Below are 27,553 nucleotides of genomic sequence, written 5' to 3' on the forward strand. Positions count from 1 at the left end.
TTTGCCATGGGGGCTGAGACCCAGAGAAGTCAAGCGATACACCCAAGGTCACATAGAAGCAGGTGGCCCGGCTGAGGCATCAGCACACAAGGCAGGGCTGCAGTGCCCCCTCTCAGCTTTCCTGCCCAATCAGCGGCTCAGAGCCTCCAGCCCAATCAGGGGCTAATTGGAGTGGTGGGGCCGGGCCTGCTGGTATGTAAGGCGAGCAGGCAGGCCTGGCGGCCTCACGCCTGGGTAGGGGGCCATCTGCATCTGCCTGTGAAATGGCTCCTGGGAGCGTCGCCTCCAGTGACACCTCCTCGGCCTCCTCAGCCTCCTCAGCCTCCTCGACCTCCACACTGGGGTCGTCCAGGTCATCTGGGTCTGAAAAGCCAGGTGAGCAAAGGGAGCGGCTCCTCCCTCATCCGCGCGAGCCCGTTCCCTGGGTGTCCTGAACCCTTCTTCCCCGACCCTTCTCCTCCTCTCTCAGTCCGGCCCCAGAACCCACCCCAGGGGCAGAAGAGCTGATGCCAGAGGTAGTGGGGGCCAGGGAAGAGAGCAGACGGGGGCCTCCCCAGCTGGAGCCCATTTGCTGTGGGCGAGCGCTGGCAGCCCAGCTGCAGCTGCAGGGCAGCTAGTTGAAGGGGCCGGAGCAACAGCTAAGCAAGCGTTCGACGCTTGACTGGGCTTTGGATTTAGGGCTGCGTCCCAATTTTCAATCAACAAACAACGCCTCAAGGATTCTCTGGATGTGGGGTCCACTGAGGCAAACAGACCCATTTCATTCCTTCCAGGTGCTCCCAGTCTGGTAGGCAAGCCTGCCTCATTATAGATGCCATTTGATAATGTGGCGTGTGCTTTAGTGGTGGGGACCCAGAGGGCTGTAGGAGCCCAGAGGAGTCGCCTAACCCCCTCTGGGAGGTCAGGGAAGGCTTCCTAGAGGAGGTGACTCTGAAGGAGGGATAAGCCTCACCCAGGGGAAGGAGGGCTGGGGCAGGGGAAGTGTTCTGAGTACTTGCAAAGACTCCTCTGGAGGAAGTGAGGGGTGCCAGCTGCCTGGGAAACACAGGGAGAGTTGCTCAGTTTGGCTGGGGTCCAAATCTCGATGATGTTTAGGTCTTGAAGGATGAATGAAAGCTGCTTGGGTGGTCAGGGCCGCCCAGGCCGAGGGAACAGCATGGCACAGGCTGTGGCCTGGAGGGGAGAGCGCTGGTGGAGTGCTTGGGAGCTGCGCCGTCTTCCTGCTGGCTGGGGCAGAGCTGGGGGAACCGCGGTGATGGGGGCAGGGGCTGATCAGACTGGGCCTCCAAGGCCGAGGTCAGGTGTGTTGGCCCTTGTACTGAAGGCAATGGAGGAGAGGGTCGGAAAGGGGGAGGAGACTGCGCCCTGGGGATGGAGGCAGAGAAGGCTTTGGGGAGCGGGAGGGGCTCCAGGATGTTCCCTGGGCACTTGTTTGGGTGTCTGGGTAGGTATGGGGGTGGGCACATTTGTGGAGGAGAGAAGATGGGGGACAGGTTTTCGGGGAGCTGTGAGTTCTGTTCCGGACATCCTGGTATACAGCAGGCATCGAATAACTGTGGAATGAGAAGCTGAACACAGTTGGAGGGCGGGGGGGAGGAAGGAGACTTGGGGGTGGCTCCCTGGGACAGGGCATGGTTTGGGGGAGACAGGGCAAGGGTTAGAGCTGTCACCCCAGGCCAGGCCCCTCCAGAAACCCTCTAACACTGCAGCTGGGAGGGCTCAGACCGCCTTAGGGCCCCTCCCCACCGTGGGAGATGGGGGATGGGAAGACTGAGGCCTGGAGGGGAGAGTGAGACTCTCCTGAGGTCCTGGCTGACCTCAGGTTCTACGGATTAGCAAAACGAATATTCTCAGACACTGGGCTCCTCGTGGCCAGGAAAGAAAAGAGGTTGAATTTGATTAAGTCTCTTTACAAGTTTTGCTGAGATCTAGAGTTTTGGGATGGTGGTTTTTTCCTACTTTAAAATGCGGTTTTTAAAAAAAATATGTTTTAGCCACGTGATTCCTTTTTTGAGTCTTTAGTTTTTGCAGATTAGTCAGAAATCAACATTTCTAATCACCATGTTTAAATCAGGTTTCATATTTAAACCACTTTTTTTTTTTTTTTTGAATAAATTTATTTATTTATTTATTTATTTATTTATTTTATTTTTAGCTGTGTTGGGTCTTCGTTTCTGTGTGAGGGCTTTCTCTAGTTGCGGCGAGCGGGGCCCACTCTTCATCGCGGTGCGCGGGCCTCTCACTATCGTGGCCTCTCTTGTTGCGGAGCACAGGCTCCAGACGCGCAGGCTCAGCAGTTGTGGCACACGGGCTTCGTTGCTCCGCGGCATGTGGGATCCTCCCGGACCAGGGCTCGAACCCATGTCCCCTGCATTGGCAGGCAGACTCCCAACCACTGCGCCACCAGGGAAGCCCTAAACCACTTTTATGTGCTTTATGGTGACTGACAACTGTTTCTCTCCTCACCCCTGGATCCTACTCTCCTTTGCAACTTTAAAAAAAAAAAAAAACCAGCTTATTGAGATACCTCAATAATTCACATAGCATACAATCCACCCATTTAAAGTGTACGGTGGCTTTTAGCACATTCACAGTTGTATACCCATCTCCACAGTCAATTTTAGAATATTTTCATCCCTTCTAAATGAAAACCTGTACCCATTAGCTGTCACTCCCCATCCCTGCCCACCTCCCAGCCCCTGGCAACCACTAATCTACTTTCTGGCTCTGATTTGCCCATTCTGGACGTTTCATATAAACTAACTCATACAATATATGACTTTTTGTGACTGGCTGCTTTCACTCTGCATAATGTTTTCAAGGAAGTACTTCATTCCTCCTGTTGCCTGGATGACATTGCATTTTATGGCTATACCACGGTTTGTTTATGCATTCATTAGTTTATGGACTTTTGGGTTGTTTCTACTTTTTGGCTATTACAAATAATGCTGCTATGAACATTTGTGTACACATTTCGGTGTGGACCTGTATTTTCTTTTCTCTTGAGTATATACCTAGGAGTGAAATTCTTTTGTTACTTTTTATGATGAAAACTTTCAAGCAGACACAAAAGTAGACTGAATGGTACAGTGACTCCCCGCTCCCCCACCTACGCATCTGTTACCAACCAGCGTTCTTGGCCTCCTTAATCAATAGAAATTGATCAGAGGCCAGATAAGAAATTCAGGCAAGGCTTTATTGGGGCCCCTGCTGCAGCAGGGGGGAGGGAGAACAAGTAACAGTTTCCCTTGCTAGCTTGCTCACTCAGGTGGGAGGCAAACTTTTTCCTTCTATGGGGTGAGGGTAGGGGTGTGTCCAGGGATCAGGCCAGAGGGGTGGCCTAGGAGGCTTGCCCACCTCTGTGGTGGTGTTGTGTGCAGGGGGCATGCCCAGTACCCTGCTTTTGCTCCTGACCCCCTGCTTTTGCTCCTGGCTCTTCAGAAGAAGCAATTGAGCTCTTTGGTCTTTTTGTATCTTGTTGTCTGTAATTTGCCCCAACTGGGCATGCACGCAGTTATTTTTAGTCCCTTATAGTTTCTTTGTATGTCATTGCTCAAGGAGACATTTGTCCAGGGGCAAGCACTGCAGCAAAGTGTCCCAGGTCCCAGCCTGTCTCATTCCCCCCTGAGGGATTCTACACCCCTTATTCTTAAAGGGTAAGGGGTCAAAGGTCTCTCCTTTTGAAACTTCTTCCTGCTAGACAGGGGCCACAGACCCTAGCCTACCCTAGTGGTGTAGAAGTCCCTCGCTGACTATTCCAAGGACCTGTAGGGACCTGAGCCACTGTCCACTGGAATGGGTTGAATTCCTTGAGACATCATGAGTCTTTACTTGAAACTGTTGGAGGCTGGAAGACACAAACTTAACCAGAAGGTTAAACAAACAAGGGCCCTAAAGGAGAAGAACAACAATAGCCATTAAAGGGCCTAGAAAGGGAAGGAATCAGGTTAACTTTGGGAGGGCTTCCTTAACTGTTGACCAGACAGTGGAGGCGATGTCGCCCCTGCCAAAATTGTGAAGCTGCTCTGCCTGGGCATATATTTCCAAGAGCTAGGCGATTGTCAAGAACTACATTAGCCAAAGAAACAAGAGATTTTAAGTCCCGTTAAGGCTTGTCTTGTCTGTTCCATCATATAACCAAGCTATCTAGTGAGATTTCTCAGTGTTGTTTCATGATAGGTAAGGCCTCGCCACGGAGCTGCCAACCCTATGGCCAGCCCTGCCCCTGTTAAGATCATTTCTAGTACTCTCTGGGCTCGCTGATGAGCTGGAGTGGTTCTGTTACAGATAAAAACCCCTCTTAGGCCTATAGTCCCTAGAGTGCCCTCTCCTATGAAGTGAACATCATCAATGCATTTATACGCTATAGCTTGGTTGGAAAAGGGCAGGGGCCTGGCCATAATTCCATAACATCTGATGGTTTGGGTGTCCGCAGAGGAAAAACAAACACTTCTGGGGTGCAGAACTGAATGTCTGTCTCACGGTTGTTAAGAGAGGACAGTCCTTGAAGGACATAACTCTTGTTAGTACTTAAAAAATTAGGGGATAGGGCTTCCCTGGTGGCACAGTGGTTAAGAATCCGCCTGCCAGCGCAGGGGACCCGGGTTTGAGCCCTGGTCCCGGAGGATCCCACATGCCACGGAGCAACTAAGCCCGTGCCAAAACTACGGAGCCCGCGAGCCACAACTACTGAGGCCACATGCTGCTACTGAAGCCCATGCGCCTAGAGCCCGTGCTCCGCAACAAGAGAAGCCACCGCAATGAGAAGCCCGCGCACCACAACGAAGAGTAGCCCCCGCTCGCTGCAACCAGAGAAAGCCTGCGTGCAGCAACGAGGACCCAACGCAGCCCAAAATAAATAAATTAATTAATTTTAAAAAAATTAGGGGACAGCAGACCCTTATGTTGATAATCCAGCATATAAAGCTCTACAACATTTTTAACAAGATGCTCCTGTATGCTCCTGCTGAGTACAATAGCAAGAATGGCAAATAAGAGTCTAGTCTATTACATCATTTTACTTATCTGTTGATGGTGCCTGTCTTTGAATAGGTATCTCAGATTTTCCACCGGCTCACAGGTGTATTGTTCTTCTGTTGGAACCTGCGGGGTTTCTGGAGGTAAAACCTTTAGTCTGGACAAATGTACCCAACTAGATATCCCTTGCAGTTTGACAGCAGTAGGGGTGGTTAAAATTATTTTATAGGGGCTCTTCCATTTTAGCAATAGTTGGTCTTTGGGGGACCCCTCTTTCCAGTTCTAAGAAGAACCTGGTCCCTGGGGTTTATTTGTGAAGGACCTGCTCCTTCCTCTGTAGTTGTAGTGGGGGCTGGCAGTGCCTTGTGGGCAGAGTCCTGGATTGCCTCCTGAACTTGTCCTAGATTAATAATATATCTCAGGGCCTGGTTCACTTCCTCATCCAGTAGAATGTCAGTAGTAAGAAAAGGCCTCCCATAGGTCATTTCAGATGGGCTAAGCCTCAGACCACTCCTGGGGCTACACGGACCCTGAGGGGTGCAATAGGAAGCAAGTTGGTCCAGGGTACATGAGTCTCTTGGCAGAGTTTTGCTAAGGTTTTCTTTAAAGGATGGTTCATTTTCTCTACCTTCCCTGAAGACTAGGGGTGCCAAGAGGTGTGTAGCTTGTAGTCTATCCTTAGGGCCATTGTGAGCCCCTGTGTGATTCTGACTATAAAACAGGGCCTGTTATCACTGTGGAGTGACTTTGGAAGTCCAAACCGAGGAACTGCTTCTTTTAAAAGGGACTTACAGGCTTCCATAGCCTTTTCAGATCAGATGGGGAAGGCTTCAACCCATCCTGTGAAAGTAGTGACAAACACCATAAGATATTTATATCCTGACCGCGGGGGGCATTTGGGTGAAATCTAACTGTCAGTCTTCCCCCCGATATGTCCCTCGGCATTGAATTGGCCTGAGTAATGAAGGGGGGATTGGATGGGCCTGTGGGTTATTATGGGCACATAAATCACAGGCAAGTGTTGCTTGTTTTACTGTTCTTTTAAGCCCCTTCCCTGAAAAAGCCTTTTGCATCAAGTCCCGTAGTGATCCCTCCCATAGTGGGTGGCACCATGTAAGCTCTTAGTGAGTTTCCATTTTGGGGCCTCAGGAATTAGAACCGTATCCTCCTTTCTGTACCGGCCTGTGCTTCTCTTCTCATAGCCCCGTTTCTCAGCATCTTCTTGTTCCTGTGGGGAATACTGGAGAAGGCTAGCGAGTTCAGGGGGGCCAATCACTAGGGCCGTAATTTGCTCAGGCTCTTGCAATTGAGCTGCCTGTTTTGCAGTTGGATCAGCTTTGCTGTTCCCTTGGCTCACAAAGGATCCATCCCTCTGATGGCCCCTGCAGCGGATTACTGTTACCTGGGTCAGGAGCTGCACTGCTTCTAAAAGAGCCAGAATCAAATCTTTATATTTTATGGGGGAATTTCTAGCGATTAACATTGCTCTTTCCAAATGGCAGCATGAGCATGTAGCACGTGGAACCTATATTTACAGTCAGTAAAAAATATTTAATTTCTTATCCTTCCCTAATTGCAAAACTCTCATTAATGCAATTAGTTCAGCTTTCCGGGCTGATGTCTGGAGGGGCTGGGCCTTGGCTTCGATTCCATTCATCTAGACTAACTGGCATACCCTGCCTTTTGGGTTCCCATTTCTATAAAACTGCTCCTATCAGTAAACTGTTTGACCTCAGGGCTGTCAAGAGGTTCATCTAGATCAGACCTGCTGGAGCAAGTTTGTTCTATGGTCTCTATACACTGATGCACTAAGTCTCCACTCTAGACCGCTGGAAGCAGAGTTGCTGGGTTCAGGGTTTGGCACACCTTTAAGATAACGCCGGGGGTGTCCAATAGGAGGGCCTGATATCTTGTTAACCTTCCTCCAGTCAACCAATGATGTCCTTTGACTTCCAGCACAAATTGTACCTGATGAGGGGTTGACACACCTAAGTGTTGTCCCAGGGCCACTGAGTCCAGTTGTGTTGAGAAGTAAGCCACTCGTCTCTGATCCGGTCCCAGCTTTTGGGTCAGGACTCGTGGTGCTACCGCTGACCTCTCATGAACGTGTAGGGTGAGGGGCTTGTGCAAATTTGGAAACCCCAGCACTGGTGCTCTACTCACCGCAGTCTTCAGGGTCTCAAAGGCCTGCTGGTGGTCCTTATTCCGTTGAAGGGGTTCCCTTTCTTCTCCCTTTAGAGCCTCACATAGGGGTTTTGCTATAAGGCTATAATTTGGAATCCAGATACGACAGAACCTAGCCATCCTGAGAAAGCCTCAGAGTTGCCTTTTTGTGGTTGGAGATAGTAATGCATTAATTGCTGTTTTTCAATCTATGGCAAGGGCTTGTGCTCCTGGGGTCAAACCCAATCCTAAATATTGAAACTGTTGCTGGTTGAAGATACTTTATATTGGTTGAAGATACTTTATATCCCCTTCTTGCTAGAAAATTTAGGACCCTAACAGTATTTTTATCTGAATCTTATTTGGTCTCACTACTTATCAATAAATCATCAACATATTGTAGCAGAGTTCCCTTCTCAAGGCTCAATTCCCTCAGTCCCCTTGCTAACGCGTTTCCAAAAAGATGGGGGCTGTCCTGAAAACCCTGCGGAAGTACTGTCCAGGTGTATTGGGTAGCCTCCAGGGTGTCAGGGTCCGTCCATTCAAAGGCATAAAGGTATGGAGAGTCTGGATGCAGGGGAATACAGAAAAATACATCTGTGAGGTCCAAAACAGAGAAATACTGTGTGCTCCCTGGCACTTGGGTGCGGAGGGTGTATGGGTTTGACACCAGTGGGTGAATAGGGATGACGGCCTCATTCACTGCTCGTAAGCCTTGCACAAACCAATACTCCCTGTCAGGCTTCTGAACGGGGAGGATTGGGGTATTGCAGGGGGTTGGCAGGGCCTAATGAGTTTGTGTTTTAGGAATTTGATGAGCAGCGGTTGGATTCCGCTCAGGGCTTCAGGCTTTAAAGGATATCGTGGGGTTTTTTTTTCCCCATAATCAAAACTTGATTGAAAAAGTGACACCCAAATAGGAGAGCGCTGTTGTATACCTTACAAAATTAAACATAATTACATTATCTTGGTAGATTAACTGGAATTACTGAACTGATAAGGCTCTCTGCGATAGAACACAAATTCAGGAAGTTGTGTGGATCATTAGTGTTGCTTTCTTCTAAACGAACACCCTTCTGTGGGTCTGGCCTTTCCTCCTGTTGGCCGGCACAGCACTGTTGAACAACCTACGTAAAGCACCACTGTCTGAGCACAGCTGAAAACCGTGGTAATCTTGTAGCAACCTGGACATTTTACATCCATAAAATAAGAATTTGTACTTTGAACCAGCCGTTTCTTTTTTTTTTTAATTAATTTATTTTATTTATTTACTTTTGGCTGTGTTGGGTCTTCATTGCTGCGCGCGGGCTTTCTCTAGCTGTACCGAGTGGGGGCTACTCTTCGTTGTGGTATGCGGGCTTCTCATTTCTCATTGCAGTGGCATCTCTTGTTGCGGAACATGGGCTCTAGGTGTGCAGGCTTCAGTAGTTATGGCTCGCAGGCTGTAGAACTCAGGCTCAGTAGCTGTGGCACGCGGGCTCAGTAGTTGTGGCACACGGGCTTAGTTGCTCCGCAGCGTGTGGGATCTTCCCGGACCAGGGCTCGAACCCGTGTCCTCTGCATTGGCAGGCGGATTCTTAACCACTGCGCCACGAGGGAAGCCCCGAGGCATTTCTTTTTATGTTTTTTCATTTCCTTTTCCAAGGAAGGATCTTGGAATCTCTAGCCAAAGGCATGTTGATCCTTTCACAAGCCCAGCCCGTGCAGATCTCTAAGGCAACACCCCTAGCGAGCAGCACAAGACCAGGCGTGTGGCATCTAAAGGATATTGTCTTTTCCAGGGGTATTTTTCCCCAGGCCTTAACCGTATTTTTATTGGGGGAACAAGTTTTGCCCTTCCTGGCACCGAGGTATCTCAAACTGCAGGATCTACCGGTTCTCTAATTTCCTGGGGGATGTCTTGGGGAACATTTTGATGACCAGCAGGTGGGCCATTTGGGGCTACAAATAGATGCATTCTCTATTTGAATTTGAATTCTTTACCTCCTTGGACTCCCCTGTCCTAAGAATATACTAGCTCCTAATTTATTTAGCAAATTTCTTCCGAGGAGGGGGACAGGGCATTCTGGCATATACAGAAAGGAGTGAATAATAATAATGGACCCAATTCCGCAGGCAAGGGGAGACCTAAATTGCCTTCCCTTTGGCTGTCCATCGACTCCCGTCACAGTACAGTCACGGTTGGAGAGGGGGCCGGCTGGCCAAGTCAGAACAGAGCAGGCAGCTCCAGTGTCTGCAAGAAATTCAGTTCTCCTACCTGCCACATCAAGGGTGACCTAAGGCTCCCCTGGAGTGATGAGGATGGATCGAGTGGGATCTAGAGCCGGGCAGGCGCTCCGGCCGCCTCAGTCGGTGTGCAGGAATCTCTTATCTGAGAGATTCGCAAGGAACTGGGGCGGGGCGGGGTTGCCTCTAGGGCATCCCACAGGAGGGCTTTCAGGACATTCCCCCTTCCAGCGCCCCCTTCCAACAAAAAGCACACTGGTTCTGGCCCAGGCAGCTTCTTGGCCGTCTGTCCAGCCTTCTTGACCCTTCAGGATCCCCTCGAGGTGGTGGGTGGATCAGAGCAGCCAAAAGCTGCATTTTCTTTATTAGCCTCTTATTCTTATTGGTCTCCTCCGTTAAGTCTTGGTTGTTACAGACCTTGAAGGCCTCCTCTACCAAGGTTGACAGCGGGGTCTGGGGCCCGGCCTCAAGCCTTTGTAATTTTCTCCGGATATCAGGAGTAGCCTGGGTGATAAAATGCATGGCCGACAGTGTCCTCCCTTCTGTGGACTCAGAGTCTGCATTGGTGTCCTTCCTGAATGCCTCTGTCGCCCGGCTCGGGAAGACTGCCAGATTTTCATCTTTTTCCTGTGTAACCTCTCAGACCTTATCATAATTTACAGGCTTCACCATATACCCTTTCCTTCCTTCTGATAGACAAGTAATATAATGTCTCATCCTAGCTTGGCCTGCACAATCTTCACAGTCCCAGTGTCGGTCGTGTTCTAGGATTGCATCCCTACCCGCCTGATAAATTTGGTGGTGTGGATTGGTGGCCACCAGGCCATCTGCATGTTCCCTGGCCTTTCTCAGTATGCGCTCCTTTTAATCCAGGGTGCAACGGTGGGCCAGAATAACCATGATGTCCTGCCAGGTGAGAGAGAATGTCAACCCCAGCCTGATAAATTCATCCCTAAACTTGTCAGGGTTCTCTGAGAACCTGCCAAACCTCTCCTTACAGATTCGCAATGGAAAAGGCCACAGGGGTCAGGACCTGAGGGCCTAGAGGTGGGAGTATTCCCACAGGGGATTTTTGGACATAGAATAAGGTGAGAGTACTTACTTACTCCTTAAGCTAAGGTGAAAAAACGATTTCAAAAGTAAATACAGGAACTCACACAATCTTTTATCAAAAGCAGCACTCCAGGGCAATTTTGTTCTCCTAGAGAGAGAAATCAAATCCAGTCTTGCATCAGCCTACTCTTAATAAAATCCATTTTGCTAATTAAATTTGACCCAATCTTAGAAAGTCCTGACCACATACAAAATTCTTTTTCCAATGATCCTTTTCTGCAAACCTTCTGCAACTTTGTGTAGCCATATTACACTGTCCCTTATTCTTTCCATTCAGAAATAACCAGCCCTAGGACAAAAATCACCTTTTCCTTTTAATAAAATATATTTCCATTCCTCACATCTTATTTTTTTTTAATTTATTTATTTTTTGGCTGCGTTGGGTATTTGTTGCTGCGCATGGGCTTTCTCTAGTTGCGGCGAGCGGGGGCTACTCTTCGTTGTGGTGCGTGGGCTTCTAATTGCAGTGGCTTCTCTTGTTGCAGAGCATGGGCTCTAGGCACACAGGCTTCAGTAGTTGTGGCATGCGGGCTCAGTAGTTGTGGCTCGTGGGCTCTAGAGCGCAGCCTCAATAGTTGTGGCACACGGGCTTAGTTGTTCCGCGGCATGTGGGATCTTCCCGGACCAGGGATAGAACCCGTGTCCCCTGCATTGGCAGGCGGATTCTTAACCACTGTGCCACCAAGGAAGCCACCCTCATACCTTCTTTTCTGAAAACACACATCCTACTTTCCTTAAGCAACCATGAGCTGTCTTTTACATTAGCATTCCTGGATTGGAATATCCCATAACATCTAGAAACATGTATCTTCCCAAAGCACAATTTCTTTCCTTAATATGGTGCAAGACATGTGTCTAATAAACCCAAATATCTTTAGTTTCCCTCTCACAAGAAGACAAAAGTAGGTAAATATAGACCTGTTTAGCAATTAATGTTCCAGTATTTCATCTTATTTGAAATGGCCTGGATACTCGATGGATTCCTATCATTTGACTTAATTTAGTTTTAAGTTACCAAAATTTGGAGGGACTATTCTAGATGGACGTTTCCAAAACATAATTATTCCCATAGAGTTTATCAAAAAGCTCTTATCATAGTTAAATTTACTTAAAAGTTTAATCACATCAGGTCATTCTCCCTGATGACAGATTTTATAACAGAAACAATATGTACTTATTGACTTTCAGTAACCCTAGGTACAAATAAAATATACTTAATGTTGATGACTCTAAAGACAGGTCTGTATTAATTAAACTGACAAGCTTAAGTTAGACAAGTTAATTTCTACAGAATCAGAGATCTCATAGTTTTCCCTCTTGAAATTAAAAAGGCCTCTTTTTTTCCCTCAGACTGGGGGACTACAGATGGCTCAGGGAATTCTTGGAGCTCAGGCAGAATAGTTACATTGCAAAGGCAGAGGAGAGAAATGCAAGCCCCTCTCTTTTTTTTTTTTTTTTTTTTTTTTGTTGTTGTTGTTCTTTAAAATCCCACCAAGTAACCCAAGACTGGAGTTTCAGGCGTTGTGGCTGTGTGTGTTTGTACTTCAAGGCTTAAATGCTCCACTGCGCTTCGGCAGAGACTTGCAGGAGCAGTTGGACAGACAAGACTACATAATACAAAGATACCAGTGACAAAAACTTAAACACACAAACAAGAAATCTTTAGGATTAAGGGGATGAGAGTGCAGGGCTGAGAACCAAGGGACAGGTGAAGGGAAGAGGGAAAGAAAAGACTGAAAAGGAAAGAGAGAGAGAGATTGCCCTTTCAACCCACCCCCTGTGGGTATCTATTCAGGCACCAACCTGCGTGCTTCCAGAAAGAGCCAGTGAAGGAGGGAAGACCCTATCCACTGCCCGTTCCGGTGATCAAGCCCGGAAATCAGCCGGTTGTACATCATCTGTGGGACTCTCACCCACGCATACACCAGTATATAGAAAATTGCCACTTTAGCCCGTTCCCAATGGGACCCCTCTTTTTTCTTTTTTTAAACTTTTAATTTTCTATTGGAGTATTGTTGATTAACAATGTTGTGATAGTTTCAGGTGTACAGCAAGGTGATTCAGTTATACATATACATGTATCTATTCTTTTTCAAATTCTTTCCCCATTTAGGTTATCTTATAATATTGAGCAGAGTTCCCTGTGCTATACGGTAGATACTTGTTGGTTATCCACTTTAAATATAGCAGTGTGTACATGTCAATCCCAAACTCCCTAACTATCCCTTCCCCCAACCCTTCCCCCCTGGTAACCATAAATTCATTCTCTAAGATTGTGAGTCTGTTTCTGTTTTGTAGATAAGTTCATTTGTATCATTTCTTTTTAAATTTATTTATTTAATTCTATATTTTTTGGCTGTGTTGGATCTTTGTTGCCACGCACGGGCTTTCTCTAGTTGTGGCGAGCAGGGCCACTCTTCGCTGCGGCGCATGGGCCCCTCACTGCGGGTGGCTTCTCCTGTTGCGGAGCACGGGCTCCAGGTGCGCGGGCTTCAGTAATTGTGGCGCCAGGGCCTAGTTGCTACGCGGCACGCAGGATCCTCCTGGACCAGGGCTCGAACCCGTGTCCCCTGCATTGGCAGGTGGATTCCTAACCACTGCGCCACCAGGGAAGTCCAGTATCATTTCTTTTTAGATTCCGCATATAAGCGATATCATGCAATATTTCTCTTTCTTTGTCTGACTTACTTCACTCAGTATGACAATCTCTAGGTCCATCCATGTTGCTGCAAATGTCATTATTTCATTCTTTTTTTATGGCTGAGTAGTATTCCATTGTACATATGTACCACGTCTTCTTTATCCACTCCTCTGTCGACAGACATTTAGGTTGCTTCCATGTCTTGGCTATTGTAGACAGTGCTGCAATGAACACTGGGGTGCATGTATCCTTTCGGACCATGTTCTTCTCCGGATATATGCCCAGGAGTGGGATTGCAGGATCATATGGTAGCTCTCTTTTTAATTTTTTAAGGAACCTCCATACTGTTCTCCATAGTGGCTGTACCAATTTACATTCCCACAAAAAGTATAGGAGGGTTCCCTTCTCTCCACACCCTCTCTAGCATTTATTGTCCAACGGGACTTCTCTTGGCGGCAGGAAAATAAAGGTGAGAATGTTGGGATGATCGGACTTCCAGCCACATGTTGAGGTTGGAAACTCTATCATTCTCATAAATCTCCTGTCAGGAGAGCCTGCTGGACCAGGATCTGCACTGTGTGAGGCGAGCCTCTCCCACCTCTGCTTGTCACCTGTCGAGGTGAGCTGCTGCCGGCCAGAGGGAGCAGGTCTCACAAGCTGAGAGGAGTGATGCTGTAGCTACCCGATGTCCACTCTCTCGGAAAGATAGGACAGAAGTAGGAGAGGACAGAGAGAGAAGTAGAGAGATTTCAGGAGAGGAAAAGGGACAAAGGGAAAGCGGTGAGGGAAAAAGGACAAAGGGGAAGGGGAAAGAGTTGCCTGAATGAGGGTACTGAGGCCCCCAGGGGCCAGGAAGGCAGACTTACCAAATGTGGTGACACTGAAACAAGAGGTTCAGGTGGCCACTTGTCACCCATGGGGAAGCTGTGTTCAGTGGTCCCAGAAGTGCATAGATCCTCTTCTGGGAAGGGAACAATTGTCCCTTTGTGGTGTCGCCACAAAGTATGTTACTGAACACGATTCTTGGCCTCCTTATCAATAGAAATTGATCAGTGGCCAGATAAGAAATTCAGGCAAAGGGACTTGCCTGGTGGCGCAGTGGTTGAGAATCCGCCTGCCAATGCAGGGGACACGGGTTCGAGCCCTGGTCCGGGAAGATCCCACGTGATGTGGAGCAACTAAACCCGTGCACCACAACTACTGAGCCTGTGCTCTAGAGCCCACGAGCCACAACTGCTGAGCCCATGCGCCACAACTCCTGAGGCCCGCGTGCCTAGAGCCCGTGCTCCACAACAAGAGAAGCCACCGCAGTGGGAAGCCCACGCACCCCAGTGAAGAGTAGCCCCCGCTCGCCGCAACTAGAGAGAGCCCGCGCCCAGCAACGAAGACCCAACGCAGCCAAAAATAAATTAAAAAAAAAAAAAATTCAGGCAAGGCTTTATTGGGACCCCTGCTGCAGCAGGGGGAAGAGAAAACAAGTAACAGGTTCCCTTGCTCGCTTGCTGAGGGAGGGGTGCAAACTGCTTCCTCATATGGGGTGGGGTGAGGGTGTGTCCAGGGGTCGGGCCAGAGGGGTGGCTTAGGTGGTCTGCCCACCCCTTTGGTGGTGTTCTGTGCAGGGGGCATGCCCAGTACCCTGCTTTTGCTCCCAGCTGTTCAGAAGTAGCAGTTAGGTTTTTGGTTTTTCTGATTCTTGTTGCCCGTAATTTGCCCCACTGGGCATGCATGCAGTTTTTTTTTTAGTCCCTTATAGTTTCTTTGTATGTTGTTGCTTGAGGAGATGTCTGTCCAGGTGCAAGTACTGCAGCAGACGGTCCCAGGTCCCCGCCTGTCTCAGAGCTGTCGCGCCAGGCCAGGCACCTCCAGAAACCCTTTGACACTGCAGTTGGGAGGGCTCAGAGCTCCTTAGGGCCCCCTCCCCACCATGGGAGATGGGGGAGTTTTTATTTGCGGGAGGAGAGTGAGACTCCAGAGGTCCTGACTGACCTCAGACTCTACTGATTTGCAGGCTCTGGCCCCAAAATGAATATTCTCAGACACTGGGCTCTTCCTGGCCAGGAGGCAATAGAGGTTGAATTTGATTAAGCCTCTTTACAATTTTTGCTGAGATCTAGAGTTTTCAGGTGGGTTTTTTCCCACTTTATTTTATTTTTTATTTTTTTAATTTTTATTGGAGTATAGTTGATTTACAATTTTGTGTTAGTTTCAGGTGTACAGTATACATGTATCCACGCTTTTTTAGATTCTTTTCCCATATAGGTCATTACAGAGTACTGAGTAGAGTTCCCTGTATGTCCTTATTAGTTATCTGTTTTATATATAGTAGTGTGTAAATGTCAATCCCAATCTCCCAATTTATCCCTCCTCCCTTTCCCGCCAGTAACTGTAAGTTTGTTTTCTACATCTGTGACTCTATTTCTGTTTTGTAAATAAGTTCATTTGTACCTTGTTTTTTTTAGCTTCCACATATGAGTGATATCATATGATATGTGTCTTTCTCTGTGTGACTTACTTCACTTAGTATGATCATCTCTAGGTCCATCCATGTTGCTGCAAATAACATTATTTCATTCTTTTTCATGGCTGAGTAATATTCCATTATATATATTGTATATATGTACCACATCTTCTTTATTCATCCATCCTTCCATGGACATGTTGATTGCTTCCATGTCTTGGCTATTGTAAATAGTGATGCAATGAACATTGGGGTGCATGTATCTTTTTGAATCATGGTTTTCTCTGGATATATGCCTGGGAGTGGGATAGCTGGATCATATGGTAGTTCTATGTTTAGTTTTTTTTGGTTTGTTTTTTTGTTTTTTTTTAAATAAATTTATTTATTTTATTTATTTATTTTTGGCTGTGTTGGGTCTTCCTTGCTGCATGTGGGCTTTCTCTAGTTGCATCGAGTGGGGGACACTCTTCCTTCCGGTACACGGGCTTCTCACTGTGGTGGCTTCTCTTGTTGTGGAGCACAGGCTCTAGGCCTGCGGGCTTCAGTAGTTGTGGCTTGGGGGCTCCAGAGCACAGGTTCAGCAGTTGTGGTGCACGGGCTTAGTTGCTCCACGGCATGTGGGATCTTCCCGGCCCAGGGCTCAAACCCGTGTCCCCTGCATTGGCAGGCGGATTCTTAACCACTGCGCCACCAGGGAAGCCCCCACTATGTTTAGTTTTTTAAGGAACCTCCATACTGTTTCCACAGTGGCTGTACCAATTTACATTCCCACCCACACTGTAAGAGAGTTCCCTTTTCTCCACACCCTCTCCAGCATTTATTGTTTGTACACTTTTTGATGTTGGCCATTCTGACTGGTATGAGGTGATACCTCATTGTAGTTTTGATATGCATTTCTCTAATAATTAGTGATGTTGAGCATCTTTTCATGTGCTTTTTGGCCATGTGTATTTCTTTTGAGAAATGTCTAGTTAGATCTTCTGCCTATTTTTTGATTGGACTACGTTGTTTGTTTTTTTTTGATATTGAACTGCATGAGCTGTTCATATGTTTTGGAGATTAATCCCTTGTCAGTCACTTCATTTGCAAATATTTTCTCCCATTTCATGGGTTGTCTTTTTGTTTTATTTTTTCTGTGCAAAAGTTTTAAGTTTAATTGGGTCTCATTTAAAAAAAATTTATTGGAGTATAGTTGACTTACAATGTTGTGTTAGTTTCAGGTGTACAGCAAAGTGAATCAGTTATACATATACATATATCCACTCTTTTTTTTTTTTTTTTTAAGATTCTTTTCCCATATATGCCATTACAGATTGTTGAGTAGAGTTCCCTGTGCTATACAGCAGGTTCTTATAAGTTATTTATTTTATATATAGTAGTGTGTATATTTCAATCCCAACCTCCCAATTTATCCCTCCCCCCACTTATCCCCTGGTAACCATAAATTTGTTTTCTTTTTTAAAATTATTTATTTATTTATTTATTTATTCTTGACTGTGTTGGGTCTTCGTTGCTGCGTGCGGGCTTTCTTTAGTTGTGGCGAGCGGGGGCTACTCTTTGTTGTAGTGCACGGACTTCTCATTGTGGTGGCGTCTCTTGTTGCAGAGCATAGGCTCTAGGTGCACGGGCTTCAGTAGTTGTAGCATGTGGGCTTCAGTAGTTGTGGCTTGCGGGCTCTAGAATGCAGGCTCAGTAGTTGTGGCACGCAGGCTCAGTTGCTCTGCAGCATGTGGGATATTCCTAGAACCGGGCTCAAACCCATGTCCCTTGCATTGCCAGGCAGATTCTTAACCACTGCACCACCAGGGAAGCCCCTAAATTTGTTTTCTATATCTGTGACCCTACTGTTTTGTAAGCAAGTTGATTTGTACCCTTTTTTTAGATTCCACATATAAGTGATATCATATGATATTTGTCTTTCTCTGACTTCACTCAGTATGACAATCTCTAGGTCTATCCATGTTGCTGCAAATGGCATTATTTCGTTCTTTTTTATGGCTGAGTAATATTCCATTGTATATATGTAGCACATCTTTGGTTTTTTTTTTTTTGTTTTTTGGCTGCAGCACGCAGGATCTTAGTTCCCCGACCAGGGATCGAACCCGTGCCCCCTACATTGGGAGCACAGAGTCTTAACCACTGGACTGCCAGGGAAGTCCCCACATCTTCTTTTTCCATTCCTCTGTTGATGGACATTTAGGTTGCTTCCATGTCCTCACTATTGTAAATAGTGCTGCAATGAAACTGTTTTGATTACTGTAGCTTTGTAATATAGTCTGAAGTCAGGGAGCCAGATTCCTGCAGCTCTGTTTTTCTTTCTCAAGATAGCTTTGGCTATTTGGGGTCTTTTGTGTTTCCATACAGATTGTAAAATTTTTTGTTCTAATTCTGTGAAAAATGCCATTGGTAATTTGATAGGGATTGCATTGAATCTGTAGATTGCTTTGGGTAATATAGTCATTTTCACAATGTTGATTCTTCCAATCTAAGAACATCTGTTTGTGTCGTCTTTGATTTCTTTCTTTTCTGAGTACAGGTCTTTTGCCTCCTTAGGTAAGTTTATTCCTAGGTATTTTATTCTTTTTGTTGCAATGGTGAATGGAATTGTTTCCTTAATTTCTCCTTCTAATCTTTCATTGTTAGTGTATAGGAATGCAAGAGATTTCTGCGCATTAATTTTGTATCCTGTAACTTTACCAAATTCATTGATGAGCTCTAGCAGTTTTCTGGTGGCATCTTTAAGATTCTCTATATATAGTATCATGTCATCTGCAAACAGTGGCAGCTTTACTTCTTCTTTTCCAATTTGTATTCCTTTTATTTCTTTTTCTTCTCTGATTACTGTGGCTAGGACTTCCAAAATTATGTTGAAGAATAGTTGTGAGGGTGGACTTCCTTGTCTTGTTCCTGATCTTAGAGGAAATGTTTTCATTTTTTCACCATTGAGATGTTTCCTGTGGGTTTGTCATATATGGCTTTTATTATGTTGAGGTAGGTTCCCTCTATGCCCACTTTCTGAAGAGTTTTTATCATAAATGGGTGTTGAATTTTGTCACAAGCTTTTTCTGCATCTATTGAGATGATCATATGGTTTTTATTCTTCAGTCTGTTGATGTGGTATATCATAGTGGTTGATTTGCAGATATAGAAGAATCCGTGCATCCCTGGGATAAATCCCACTTGATCATGATGTATGATCCTTTTAACATGTTGTTGGATTCGGTTTGTAGTATTTTGTTGAGGATTTTTGCGTAAATGTTCATCAGTGATATTGGCCTGTAATTTTCTTTTTTTGTGGTATCTTTGTCTGGTTTTGGTATCAGGGTGATGGTGGCCTTGTAGAATGAGAGTGTTCCTTCCTGTGCAATTTTTTTGGAAGAGTTTCAGAAGGATAGGTGTTAGCTCTTCTCTAAATGTTTGATAGAATTTGCCTGTGAAGCCACCTGGTCCTGGACTTTTGTTTGTTGGAAGTTTTTAAATCACAGTTTCAATTTCAGTACTCATGATTGGTCTGTTCATATTTTCTATCTCTTCCTGGTTCAGTCTTGGAAGGTTGTACCTTTCTAAGAATTTGTCCATTTCTTCCAGGTTGTCCATTTTATTGGTGTATAGTTGCTTGTAGTAGTCTCCTTTTTCATTTCTAATTTTATTGAAAGGGGAAGCCTGTCCCTTTTTTTCTGGTGAGTCTAGTAAAGGTTTACCTGTTTCATTTATCTTTTTAAAGAACCAGGTTTTAGTTTCATTGATCTTTTCTATTGTTTTCTTCACCTCTGTTTCATTTACTTCTGCTCTGATCTTTGATTTCTTTCCTTCTGCTAACTGGGTTTTGTTTGTTCTTCTTTCTCTAGTTGCTTTAGGTGTAAGGTTAGGTTGTTTATTTGAGATGTTTCTTGTTTCCTGAGGTAAGATTGTATTGCTATAAACTTCCCTCTTAGAACTGCTTTTGCTGCATTCCATAGGTTTTGGATGGTCGTGTTTTTATTTTCATTTGTCTCTCTTAATTTCCTCTTTGATTTCTTCAGTGATCCATTGGTTGTTTAGTAACATATTGTTTAGCCTCCATGAGTTTGTGTTTTTTACAGGTTTTTTTTTTTCCTGTAATTTATTTCTAATCTCATAGCGTTGTGGTCAGAAAAGATGCTTGATATGATTTCAATTTTCTTAAATTTACTGAGGCTGGCTTTGTGGCCCAGCATGTGGTCAGTCCTGGAGAGTGTTCCATGTGCACCTGAGAAGAATGTGTATTCTGCTCCTTTTGGATAGAATGTTCTATAAATATCAATTAAGTCCATCTGGTGTAAAGTGTCATTTAAGGCCTGTGTTTCCTTATTGATTTGCTGTCTGGATGATCTGTCCTTTGGTGTCAGTGGGGGGTTAAAGTCCTCCACTATTATTGTGTTACTGTCAATTTCTCCCTTTATGGCTGTTAGTATTTGCTTTATATATTGAGGTGCTTGTATGTTGGGTGCATACATATTTATAATTTTTATATCTTGGATTGATCCCTTGATCATTATGTAGTGTCCTTCCTTGTCTCTTGTAACAGTCTTTATTTTAAAGTTGATTTTGTCTGATATGAGTATTGCTACTCCAGCTTTCTTTGTTTTCCATTTGCATGGAATATCTTTTTCCATCCCCTCACTTTCAGTCTGTATGTGTCCCTAGGTCTGAAGTGGGTCTCTTGTAGACAGCATATAAATGAGTCTTTTTTTGTATCCATTCAGCCAGTCTATGTCTTTTGGTTGGAGCATTTAATCCATTTACATTTAAGGTAGTTATCAATACATGTGTTCCTATTACCATTTTCTTAATTGTTTTGGATTTGTTTTTGTTGCTCTTCTTTCTTCCCTTCTTTTGTTCTCTTCTCTTGTGGTTTGATGACTATCTTTAGTGTTGTATTTGGGTTGCTTTTTCTTTTTTGTGTGTGTATCTATTGTAGTTTTTTGGTTTGTAGTTCCCATGTGGCTTTGATATAGCAGTCTGTATATGTACAAGGTTGTTTTATTTTTTCCATTTTAAAATGTGGTTTTTAAAAATATATATATTTTAGCCACTTGATTCCTTTTTTGAGTCTTTAGTTTTTGCAAATTGGTTGGAAATCAACATTTCTAATCACTATGTTTAAATCAGGTTTCATATTTAAACCACTTTTACATGCTTTACAGTGACTGACAACTTCTCACACTGTCTCCCTCCTCACCTCTGGATCCTACTCTCCTTTGCAACTTTTTAAAAATAACAGCTTATCAAGATATTTCAATAATTCACATACCATACAATTCACCCATTTAAAGTGTACTATGGCTTTTAGTATATTCACAGTTGTGTACCCGTCTCCACAGTCAATTTTAGAATATTTCCATCCCCTCTAAAGAAAACCTGTACCCATTAGCTGTCAACTCCCCATCCCTGCCCACCTCCCAGCCCCTGGCAACCACTAATCTACCTTCTGGCTCTGATTTGTCCATTCTGGACATTTCATATAAACTAGCTCATACAATATATGACTTTTTGTGACTGGCTGCTTTCACTCTGCATAATGTTTTCAAGGAAGTACTTCATTCCTCCTGTTGCCTGGATGACATTGCATTTTACGGCTATAACACGTTTTATTTATCCATTCATTAGTTTATGGACTTTGGGGTTGTTTCTACTTTTGGGCTATTATAAATAATGCTGCTGTGAACATTTGTGTACACATTTTTGTGTGGATATATATTTTCTTTTCTCTTGGGCATATACCTAGGAGTGAAATTCTTTTGTTACTTTTTATGATGAAAACTCTTTTTTTAAATAAATTGATTTATTTATATTTTATTTTTGGCTGTGTTGGGTCTTCATTGCTGAGCACGGGCTTTCTCTAGTTGCGGTGAGCGGAGGCTACTCTTTGTTGTGTTGCGCGGGCTTTTCATTGCGGTGGCTTCTCTTGTTGTGGAGCGTGGGCTCTGGGTGCGTAGGCTTCAGTAGCTGTGACATGCAGGCTCAGTAGTTGTGGCTCGCGGGCTCTAGAGCACAGGCTCGGTAGTTGTGGTGCATGGGTTTTGTTGTTCCGCAGCATGTGGGATCTTCCCGGACCAGGGATCGAACCTGCGTCACCTGCATTGGCAGGCGGATTCTTAACCACTGCGCCACCAGGGAAGTCCCATGATGAAAACTTTTAAATGGACACAAAAGTAGACTGAATGGTACAGTGACCTGTGCCCCTACCCCATGCACCCATCACCCGACTTCAACAGCTAACAGCTTGTGGCTACCCTTGTTTCACCTACTGCATTATTTCAAAGTAAATGCCAGACTTATCATTTCATCTGTCAACAGTTCAGTATTTATCTTTATTTATTTATTTATTTATTTGGCTGCACCGGGTCTTAGTTGTGGCAGGCAGGCTCCTTTGTTGCAGCTCACCAGCTCCCTAGTTGTGGCACATGGGCTCCTTAGTTGTGGCATGCAAACTCTTTGTTGTGGCATGTATATGGAATCTAGTTCCCTGACCAAGGATCGAACCCAGGCCTCCTGTACTGGGAGCACGGAGTCTTATCCATTGTGCCACCAGGGAAGTCCCAGTTCAGTATTTACCTTTAAAAGATAAGAACCTCTTAAAATAATTGCAATACCATCAGCACACTGGAAACAGTATCATCCTTAATATCATGAAATATTCCAGTGTTCACATTTGTCTAGTTGCCTTTTTTTTTTTTTTCCAGTTGGATTGTTCAAATCATGTTCTGAGTCTGAGCAAGGCCCCCATGTTGCATTTGGTTAAAGGGATTCTTAGGATCTTTCCTCTCTGGGGCCCTTCCCACGTTTTCTTTTCCTCCTTGCTTATTTGTAGGAGAAACCGGACCGTGTGTTCTGGAGAGTTCCTCACAGTCTGGGTTTTACTGATTTCATGCCCGTGGCCCTTGCATTTCCTGTAAACTGGTAGTTAGAGCTAGACAACTGACCTGGTGTAGGTTTGTTTGTTAAAGGACCCTTTAAAGCTTTTAATGAGCCTTCGTGGAGGGCTGGTGCGTGCCCAGCCCCACGGCTGGCACCAGGAGACCCCGGCTGGCCAAGCAGTGCCCCCCGCCTCTGCTCCCAGGCCAGGGGGCAGTGGCACTGACCTGGGGTGGGGGTGAGGGGTGTGTAATTGATCCCCCGGTTGCTTGCTCACCCACAGTGGGGCCTGGCCAGTGCCTAGTGGGTGCTTCACTAGGCGTGTTTGTCCTCAGCGGGGCCTGAGGGAGGTCTGGGCCCCGGGTGATGTCCTGCTGTCTGTCCGTAGGCCTGAGCCGGAGCGGCGTCCAAGAGCCCCGCCGCCACCCTCCGGTGCTGCGCATGGTGCTGGAGGCGCTGCAGGCGGGGGAGCAGCGCCGGGGTACCTCGGTGGCGGCCATCAAGGTTTACATCCTGCAGAAGTACCCAACGGTGGACGTCTTCCGGCTCAAGTACCTGCTGAAGCAGGCCTTGGCCACAGGCATGCACCGCGGCCTCCTCGTCAGGCCCGTCAACTCCAAGGCCCGGGGAGCCACTGGCAGCTTCAAAGTCAGCCGCTGGGAGTGGGGTGGGGGGTGGCGAGAGGCCCCAGGGTGCGGGTGGTCTTGCCCGAGGGCTTGAACCCCAATTCCAGCTCTTTCTTCCCAGCCTCTGGGTGCTGGTCCCCTGCCCTGTTCCTTCTCTCCTTCTGTCTCTTCTCGTTCTTCCTCTGTCTTTGCCGAGACCCCCCCTCTCCCCGGGAAAGCTGAGCACCCACACGGCTCCGGTCACCCTGCTGCATCCGCCTCCATCCCTGTTGGGTGTGTTGAGTGACCAGAGACCATCTCAGCTGTTTCACTTCTGGGTCCTGGGCGCCCGTGACCCCTTCCTGGAATTCCTTACCACGGGCGGCACAGACCCAACCTTGGCCTCTACGGGGCCACAGAAATGGGGTTTGCTCCCCGTGCTGTCTGGCTCCAGAGGTCTCCAGACCAGGGCTGACGCCTCCCTGAGCCACTACATCCTCCTCTTTCAAAGGGGAGGGTCACCCAGAGCTAAGGGCAAATTTGGCCACAGAATTAAGCCCCAGCATCGTGACTGCCAGCTGCCACCAGGGAAATCTCAGGGACACAGACATGGGGTCTGTCTTGTCACTGCTGTGCCCCAGCAAGTAGCAGTTCCTCTGACAGGCTCCATGGAACACGGTGGAACGTTCTCAACCTCCACATTCCAATCCCTGTGGGAGTAGGGCGGCTGAGCACAGGGGATGCCCCCTCCTGGAACTCTGGGTGTGTGGGTCAGAGCTTGGACACCAGCCATGGCAAGGCCAGGGGCACAGGGTGGGGTGAAGGGGAGCAAGAGAGGGCACTGGGAGTGCGTGTGACTGGGAGGCAGTCAGGAAAGTGGGCCAAGGGGCTGGGAGGCAGGGAAGGGGGTCTTGGGTACCACGGAGTCAGGAATGTGTGTGTGCAGAGAGTGGGGGTTGTTTCTGGTCTTGGTGGGTAACGGGGAGCCGTGAGGGTCCAGGGATGCTGGGGAGCAGCGTCATTAGCTGCGCTCTAGAGGGGCAGGGACCACCTGTTTGCCAGGGACGCTTGCATCCTCCTGCCGCTCGCACCCTCCCTGATGGCCCCATTGTAAAGATGGGGAGACCGAGGCCAGAGGGGGAGGAGAAGACTTGGGCGAGTCGCACTTGGGCTGGGGTTGAGGCCCCAGGAAGCCATGAACTCTCAGCCGTCTGACCTCCATGTCTGTGTCCAGCTACACAGAAACGAAGCGGCAGGGAGACTTGGGGACGCGGTGGTGTGAGGCGGGGAGGCGGGGAGTCCGAGCCACAGTCCATGGGATGGTGTTGGGGGGTCAAAGGAGATTATAGGTTAGCATCTCCGAGATACCGTTAGGGCTCAGTGTGCATGATGTGCTCCCAGAAGCCTGGTTCCGAGGCTTCCGGGTGCAGGGGTGGGAGGCCCGTGCCCGCCACCTGTGCAGGGAGGGTAGGAGAAGCTTGGGTGAGTTTTGGAGACTCGGGTTCCTTAGCTCCTAAATGGCAGCACCCTTTCTCACAGTGCATGAATGCGTGGAATGCATTACTGGCAGCCGGCATTTAGGAGGTGGTTTTGCGTCCTCTCCGCAAGCCCTTGGCCGCCTTCTTCTCCCCCTCCTTTGGGATGGGGTCTTCTCTGAGCCTCATGTAGGTTATAAGGGCGTGAGACATCCAGAACCTCTGCTCTCAATCCCATCCCGTTCTCTCCTCCTCCAGTTAGTTTCCAAAGACAAAAGGAAAATCCAGCCCAGGAAGACGTCCACCATGACGGCCTCCAGGAGGCCTGGTCAAGGTGAGGGAAAGGACCCCAAGAAACCAAGTGAGTCAAAGAAGAACCCACCCAACCCAGGCGAGGTGAAAAAAGGATCCAGGAAGCTGGGAGAGGGGAGGACAGCTACCCCCAAACCAGGTGCAGCCAAGAAGGCCCCCAAGAAAGGCCAGCAGACCAAAGACCAAGAGGCAAGACTGGGTGAGGCCAAGAAGTCCTCCCAACAGCCAGACAAGGCCACACAGGCCCCTCCCATTGCCAGTGGGCCCGGCGGGAAGTCAGAGGTCAAAGGTGGAAGGAGCAGCCAAGGTATGGATGTGAATGGGATGAGAGGGGGGCATGGGAGGGGGTTTCTGGCAGCCACTGGACATGAGTTGGGATGGAGGGGCCAGCTCTGGGGAGGAGGGGTTTCCTAGCCAATGTGCCCTGAGCACTTGGCTTGACTCAGAGAGACAGAGAATGCATGGTAGCTGGTGGGGGTGGGTATGGGGAAGAAGAGCGCAGAGAGAGGAGGAGGGGGCATCTCTGAGAGGGGTCAGGGGAGGCTTCCTGGAGGAGGTGTCCCAGGCAGAACAGCTTGTGCAAAGGCTTGGAAGCATGAAGAAGGTGGAAGAAGTACAAATAGTTGTGTCTGTGTGCACTGGGGGAGGGGGAAGGGGAGGTTGTGAAGGGCAGCAGGAGGCTGGACTTTATCTGGAGGACGATGAGGAGCCACAGAAAGACTCTGAACAGGGGACAGCTAGGGCCCAAGGTGTTTTTAAAAATGTATCCTGGCCGCCATGTGGAGGATGGGTTAAAGGCTAGAGGCAGATACACCTGTCAGGGGCCTTTGGTGTGGGCAGGCGTTGAGCTGTGAACGGAGTGAGGGATGGTCATCCACCGTCCAGTTAATCCTCCAACTGTCCGTGGGAGAGAGGCTGCTACCTTCAGTTGGCAGACTAGGGCACCCAGGCTCAGAGAGGCTAAACTACTTGCTCCAGGTCACACAGCCTGCAAGTGTCAGAGTGAGGACTGGGCCCTGGGCAGGACGAGGGCCGTGGGACCCCTGAAGCTTCCTGCCCAGCAGCAGCTCCTCCTGAAAGGGGTCTTTCTCACATGCCATCCCCTCTTCCAGCAGATACCAAGGCCCACAGGAAAACAAAGCCTGGGAGTCAGAGTTCCAAACCCACGGTCACCAAGGTAGGTGCCTGGGTGACTTCCTGCTCCGGGTCTCCAGCGACCAGAGCTCGGGCATCCCCACCCAGCCCCAGAGGGGTCATCCGAGGAAGGGGGCAACTTATTTTCCTACAAAGTACAGAGCACTTTCCTCTCCTCCCGGGCCCTTCAGCGCCCTGAGGGTCACCATCCCCATTTTATAGATAAGAGGCTGAGACTTAGAGAGGTGAGGTCACTTGTCAAAAGTGACCCAGAGCTGGGATTTCAACGCTAAGTTCGTGGGCTCTGAGCTGTGCACCCAGCCCTGCCCAGCTCTGTCACCTTGCTCCTGGTTTGCTTTCTTATAGGGTGAGAATGGTGCTGTTTCCCCAGCCAAAAAGAAGATGGGGAGCAAGGTCCCTAAAAAGGCTGCTGCCCAGGGAGCCGGGGAGGGGCCTAAAGCCAAGGCCCCTGTTCCTCCCAAGGGCAGTGAGTCCAAGATGGAGCCTGTACCACTGGCCAGGAAGGCAGAGGCCCCTAAAGGCCCGAGAAAGCCTGGCATTCCCACCAAGTCCTCATCGTCCAAAGCGGCCAGTAAGAAGGCAGAAGCCGAGAGCTAGAGGCGGGGTGGAGAGAGACTGAGATTCTACTTTTTTATTCCCCTAAAAACTCTCACTCTATTTCACTGTAACCTATTTATCAATAAAGACTTTTCCCCCCACAAATTGGTGTGGAAGGAGGCTGAGGTCTAAGGATTTGGCCGTCCAGGGCTAGGACCCAGACAGAAGCTTCTGCCCTGGGGAGATGCAGACCGCTGCAGGGATCCAAAGGCACGTAGGCACCTGTGTAGGCACTGGAAAGGTTTTTAATCCAGCCTGAGATCTGGGACTGCTTCCTGGAGGGGGCAACTTTTGGTCTTAAAGGATGAGTAGGAATTGCCAGGTAGATGAGGGGAAGGGCATTGCAGGCAGAGGGCCCAGCATGTGGGGTGGAGCTGGAAGGAAGGGGATTTGTGGTTTTGAGAGGAGCACAGGTGGGGGAGGGGTGGCATGAGCCCCTGGGCCGTGGAGTTGGGGCAGGAAGGTGTGGAAGGGTGGACTAAGGAAGGCAGACATTGTTTTGGGGGCAGTGGGGAGCCAGGGTGGGTTATAGGCAAGGAAGAGACCGACGTGGTGTGTGTTGAGAAGGAGCCCTGTGGCTGCGGAGAGGAGGGGTTAGAGGAGCTGAGAGGAGGTGCGGACCGTTCGACTAGGCACTGAGCAGGACTGTGGGCCCCTCGGGGATCCTCAGAAGGAAGAGAAAGCGCGAAGGCCGTGGGGTGGGAACGCGCTTGACAGGCATGTGGAGCTGCAGCGAGGCCCTTGTGGCTAAAGCCCAGCTGGAGACAGAGGTGAGGTCTGGGGTGTTTTAAAAACGTATGTGACACTCTTCCCATGGAGAGCTGGAGTCTGTGCCCCTGCCCCTTGAACCTGGGCTCTTTGATTGCTTGACCAATAGACTACAGTGGAATTCACATTAGGACAGTTGCTGGGCTCAGGCCTTAAGAGACTGGCAGCTTCTACTTCCTGTGTGTGG

At 47.8% G+C, this 27,553-nt stretch overlaps 2 protein-coding genes across 2 annotated transcripts; one reads left to right on the forward strand and one right to left on the reverse strand.

Moving 5' to 3' along the window:
* Positions 1-263: 263 nt before the first annotated feature.
* LOC133095779 (histone H1.8) lies at positions 264-26,598 on the forward strand. Its single transcript, XM_061197492.1, has 5 exons — positions 264-375; positions 22,843-23,102; positions 24,793-25,153; positions 25,959-26,023; positions 26,347-26,598. The coding sequence occupies exons 1-5, from the start codon at positions 264-266 to the stop codon at positions 26,596-26,598; spliced, it is 1,050 nt and encodes a 349-aa protein (XP_061053475.1).
* Positions 8,039-9,888, reverse strand: LOC133094913 (small ribosomal subunit protein eS27-like). The gene is made up of 2 exons (XM_061195647.1): positions 9,784-9,888; positions 8,039-8,385 (listed from the first exon to the last, which is right to left on the reverse strand). Exons 1-2 carry the CDS (start codon positions 9,886-9,888, stop codon positions 8,185-8,187), a joined length of 306 nt encoding a protein of 101 aa, XP_061051630.1. The 3' UTR covers positions 8,039-8,184.
* Positions 26,599-27,553: the final 955 nt, after the last annotated feature.

This window comes from Eubalaena glacialis, chromosome 7 (assembly GCF_028564815.1).
Source record: "Eubalaena glacialis isolate mEubGla1 chromosome 7, mEubGla1.1.hap2.+ XY, whole genome shotgun sequence".
Lineage (NCBI taxonomy): Eukaryota > Metazoa > Chordata > Mammalia > Artiodactyla > Balaenidae > Eubalaena > Eubalaena glacialis.